We start from the raw sequence: 4,520 nt of genomic DNA on the forward strand, positions 1-4,520 counted from the left end.
ATTCTCAAATACATTAGATTTTTCGACTCTTTTAAGGTAGATTTCAAATTTTGAAGGTGGGATTAAAGGCTAAACCTAGGTAATTTTTGAGCACTACTCAAAGGACTCTAAAGAGAATACTTTTTTTGATCTACTTTTATAAAATTTGTCAAGAGCAAGGGGCTTCAAGGTAAGAGGGGCCATGCCGTCGCAGGAGGCGGCGCCGTTTTACTAGTGTGAATAAAAAAAGAGCTGAAGCTGATGTGCAAAAGCGGAGATGCTGACTAGTGAGCTTCCGCTTCTCTTGGATATGACTGAGGAAAGAGCTGAACCTGTTGTGCAATAGAGAAGAGATGCTTGCAAGTGAGCTTGCGCTTATCATGCTACCGGCGGCACTTGTGTGCCTGGTAGCAATATTGTGGGGGTCCGAACGCAGGGGGCGGCAAGAGCAATGGCAGCTGCCTCCGGCACCCGGCCCGCTGCCACACCAGACACTGGCCGAGCTAGCGAAGCGGCACGGGCATAGCCTCATGTCTCTGCACCTGGGCTCGGTCCTCGCAATCGTGGCCTCCACACCCCAAGCCGCCCAGCTCCTCCTCCAGAGCCACGACCACTGCTTCGCCTCCCGCCACCGCTCCGCCGCCACCCTCCACCTCGCCTTTTAACCGCTCCGGCATCCTCACCTCCCCTCCTCCGCTTACTGGCGCCGCATGCGCCAGCTCTGCTCATCCGACCTGTTCTCCCCCAAGCGCATCCTCTCTTTCCAGCCCATTCGCGCCGCCGGGGTTCGATCCTTCCTCTCTGAAACCCTCGCCAATCGAGACAGTCCCATGCAGCTGCGGCCGGCACTGCTGGCCACGATGCTGGACATTGTGGCTAAAATGACAATCGGACGGATCCTCTCGCAGGTGTCGCGCCATGCCACGGACCTCATGAGTGAGGTGGGCGTCTTCAATTTGGGGGACTTCATACCGTGGCTGGCTTGTATGGACTTGCAGGGCTATGAAAGGCGCATGAAAGCGGTGGCGCTGCAGTGGGGCAATCTTCTGCAGGAGGTCCTTGATGAGCGTCGCTCTGGGCGGTGGGCGAATGAGAGGGACAGGAGGCATAGTGGCAGCAGCTCAGCCATGGGGAGTGATGTGCTGGATGTGCTGCTGTCGTTGCCGGAACTGACGGACGACAATATCAAGGGAGTAATAAGAGAGAGAGAGAGAGAGAGAGAGAGAGAGAGAGAGAGAAAACATCTACGAAGGTCGATTTCAATGGGGAAAAGGTCTATTTTAATTGCATTTGAGTTGTTTGTGTGTGTGTGTGTGTGTGTGTGTGTGTGTGTGTGAGAGAGAGAGAGAGAGAGAGAGAGTAGATTAAAAGTTTCAACATCGACACTATCTCCAAAGTGCGTCTCGAACCCAAGACGTCTTATCTTTTATATATATATATAAATATAAAAGATGAGTGTGTGCGTGTGAGAGAGAGAGAGAGAGAGAGAGAGAGAGAGAGAGTGTGTGTGAGAGAGAGAGAGAGAGAGAGTAGATTAGAAGTTTCAACATCAAAACTACCTCCAAAGAGCGAGTGTGTGTGTGTGTGTGTGTGTGTGTGTGAGTGAGTGAGAGAGAGAGAGAGAGAGAGTAGATTAGAAGTTTCAACATCAAAACTACCTCCAAAGAGACCTCAAAGATCTACCCAAAACAAAACTTAGGCCGAGTTCACACTGGGCGGCAGAAGCCATTGTATTTTCCTCCCGGCCAATCAGCAAGCGGGCTTTTTGATGCCCCGTTCACAATGGGCAGTGGAAGATGCTGACAAGGCAACCACGTCAAGGCATAGAAACGCTTTTTCTCTTCCACCGTGCCCTGTTTCTCCCCCCCCCCCCCCCCCCCCCCCCCCCCCCTCTCGCTCGTGAGCACTTCCACCCTGACAAGCGTCTTCTGCAGCCTATGAGGACTCGCCATGCAAGCAAAACAGGCCACGCAACTATCGCCTTGTGTGAATAGCAAGGCAGTGGAAGACGAAGGTTGTGCTCTTTTCCGCCTGGAAGTGCTGAGCGGAGGGTTTTCTTGCACCCTTCCGGTCTGAACCCACCCTTATATATAGAAAGTGACACTGCAAGATATAGTGGGTGAGAGAGAGAGAGAGAGAGAGAGAGAGAGAGAGAGAGAGAGAGAGAGAGATTCTAGAAACAAAACTTGTTTTTCTACAAAATTTAACGTGACATTGCAAGATATAGTGGGCACATTAGATGTCGTTGCAGCATGTTCTACCATGAATCTTTGTTCTAAGTCCTATCTTAAATGTCTCTCTATCAACATTCACAAAAAAATTGGCCTTCAGTGTACTTTTCATCAGCGAAGATTGCAACATCCTAGCTACATTCTTTTTTGCTTGTCTAGTTGAAGCCTAGGCAAGGTCCATGCAATGCGTCTTAGAGGTAGTTCACTTCTCTCTCTTCCTTCTTTCTGCTATACGGACACACTACATGTATAAAAGTCCCAAAAAATTTAGTAAAATTCTCAAGTAGATTGAAGCTCATATGCTTCTAAATCAATTTTTGTTTCATCAATTTCTTGCAGGATATGTTTTTGGGAGGTACAGAAACTGTAGTGATCACAATTGAATGGACACTCGCTGAGCTTCTTGCCAATCCTCCTATATTAAAAGCTCTCCAGAATGAGCTTGATAGGGTAGTGGGAACTACAAGATTAGTGGAAGAAGAGGATCTAACCAACTTGCCTTACCTTCAAGCAGTAGTGAAAGAGACTATGCGACTTCACCCTGTAGCTCCCTTCCTTGTGCCACATCAATCGAGCCAAGCATGCAAAGTGGGTGAATACAAGATACCAACTGACACACATGTACTCGTGAATGTGTGGGCCATCGGTAGAGACCCAAATGTATGGGATAATCCATCACAATTTGATCCAAATCGTTTCATGGAAAAGGGAAGTTACTCACATGTGAATGTGTATGGGCAACACTTTGAATTGATCCCCTTTGGCTCTGGTAAGAGAAAGTGCCCTGCTCTCTCGCTAGGCCTTTTGAGTGTTCACTTTTTTGTTGCTAGTCTCGTACAAGCCTTTGATTGGAAGCTCCCATCTACTTCTCCTATTGTGGATTTTGAAGAGAAATTTGGGTTGAGCGTTACTTTGGCTTCTCCATTATGTATCATACCTTCTCCACGAGCTGATGGATTTGAATGTTGATTGGTGTTGCCCAAACAGGCAAATTTGTAAAATTGTGACCACTAGACTAAGTATGGCACAAGCTATAAAATAGTTGTTATCATTTTGTATTCAAAATTTAAGTAAGTTATTGTAAGAACAAAATACTTACTATTTAAATATCCATTGTGCCAGATTATTCTTGTTTGACAGTATTTGCAAGCACTATACTGGGAGAATCTTTGGCTAGAGTCACATATGCAAGTGAGTGTGAGTGTGACGTAGACCTGCACAACTAAAATTGCACACAAGAACTAGAAAATGAGTAAATTTAGTCAATAATTAATGTGAACTTCAATGAGGGGATCGTCTATGTGAGAACCTTTCGTTATGGTCATCTATGGTCTGCTAGGATAACTTTTAGATCTATAATATGAGAGGATATCCAAGTGGAATAGGTGGTTGCAAATTTTTTTCTAGAAATATATTGAAGTAATGGAGCATTTAAACCAGATCTTGATCCATGATGTGTTGGGCTAAGTCACTGTGGACATATTTTATGCCATAAGGTTGTGCTCTCTACCTCTCTTGCTTAGTTACTCACTTTGTTTGTTTAAAAATAAGACATTCTTTCTCTTCCACTCATATTGTACTTTGTACAAAGATAATATTCCTCTATGTTCTCTATTTAGCTAGAGCTTAAACACAACCCAACCCATACTTGTTACTACACTTCTGCATTATCAATATAGCCTCGCCTAATTCTTACATAACTCTCTCAACTACTGCCTTCCCCACACACCCTTGCAAGCTCGTTTTGATGTCATATAAACCCCTTCTAAAAACATTAGATACTTGAGACTTCTCTCTCTCTCTCATCGTTTTCTCTACCTTTGTGGGAGATTGGAGTGACACAGAGTTTGGGAGATGGGAACCCTCTCTATGTGTCTCCCTTTTGAGGAAAGGGCTTAATAGAGCTTTGAGGTCTCTTGAGATTGTTCCTACAATATTAAGATTTTTCTTTTCTTGATATGTCTGCATGCGTTATTACTTCGTTAGCGTAGAAGCCAAAATCGCAATGCTACCCTTTCGTTAACCCACGTGGCTCTGTTCAAAAAAAAATTCCTTGCTCCACGTGTCGTGACCTTTTCAATGGCATGCACCAGCTCTTTTATCGACGACGTAGGGCTCTCTATAGCGCCAAGGCAGTAAAGCAGCCCAACCCGTGCTTGAGGCTGCTGAAAAAAGCTGTCATGCTTGCCATGTCTTTGTCGATATGTATGTGAAGAGAGGGCTCAGCGAGGGCCTCTTTCCACATGGAATCACCTATGCATGCATCTTGAAGACTGTGGTTCTACGCAATATGTGATATGGGCACAAGAA

General features: G+C 45.6%; 1 protein-coding gene across 1 annotated transcript; it reads left to right on the plus strand.

Moving 5' to 3' along the window:
• The first annotated feature begins 341 nt into the window (after positions 1-341).
• Positions 342-3,179, plus strand: LOC147438192 (cytochrome P450 93A2-like). The gene is made up of 2 exons (XM_086486084.1): positions 342-1,178; positions 2,547-3,179. The coding sequence occupies exons 1-2, from the start codon at positions 690-692 to the stop codon at positions 3,177-3,179; spliced, it is 1,122 nt and encodes a 373-aa protein (XP_086342210.1). The 5' UTR covers positions 342-689.
• The last annotated feature ends 1,341 nt before the right edge of the window (positions 3,180-4,520 follow it).

Source organism: Adiantum capillus-veneris, chromosome 17 (assembly GCF_014529385.1).
Source record: "Adiantum capillus-veneris isolate H3 chromosome 17, ASM1452938v2, whole genome shotgun sequence".
In the NCBI taxonomy this organism is placed as follows: Eukaryota; Viridiplantae; Streptophyta; class Polypodiopsida; order Polypodiales; family Pteridaceae; genus Adiantum; species Adiantum capillus-veneris.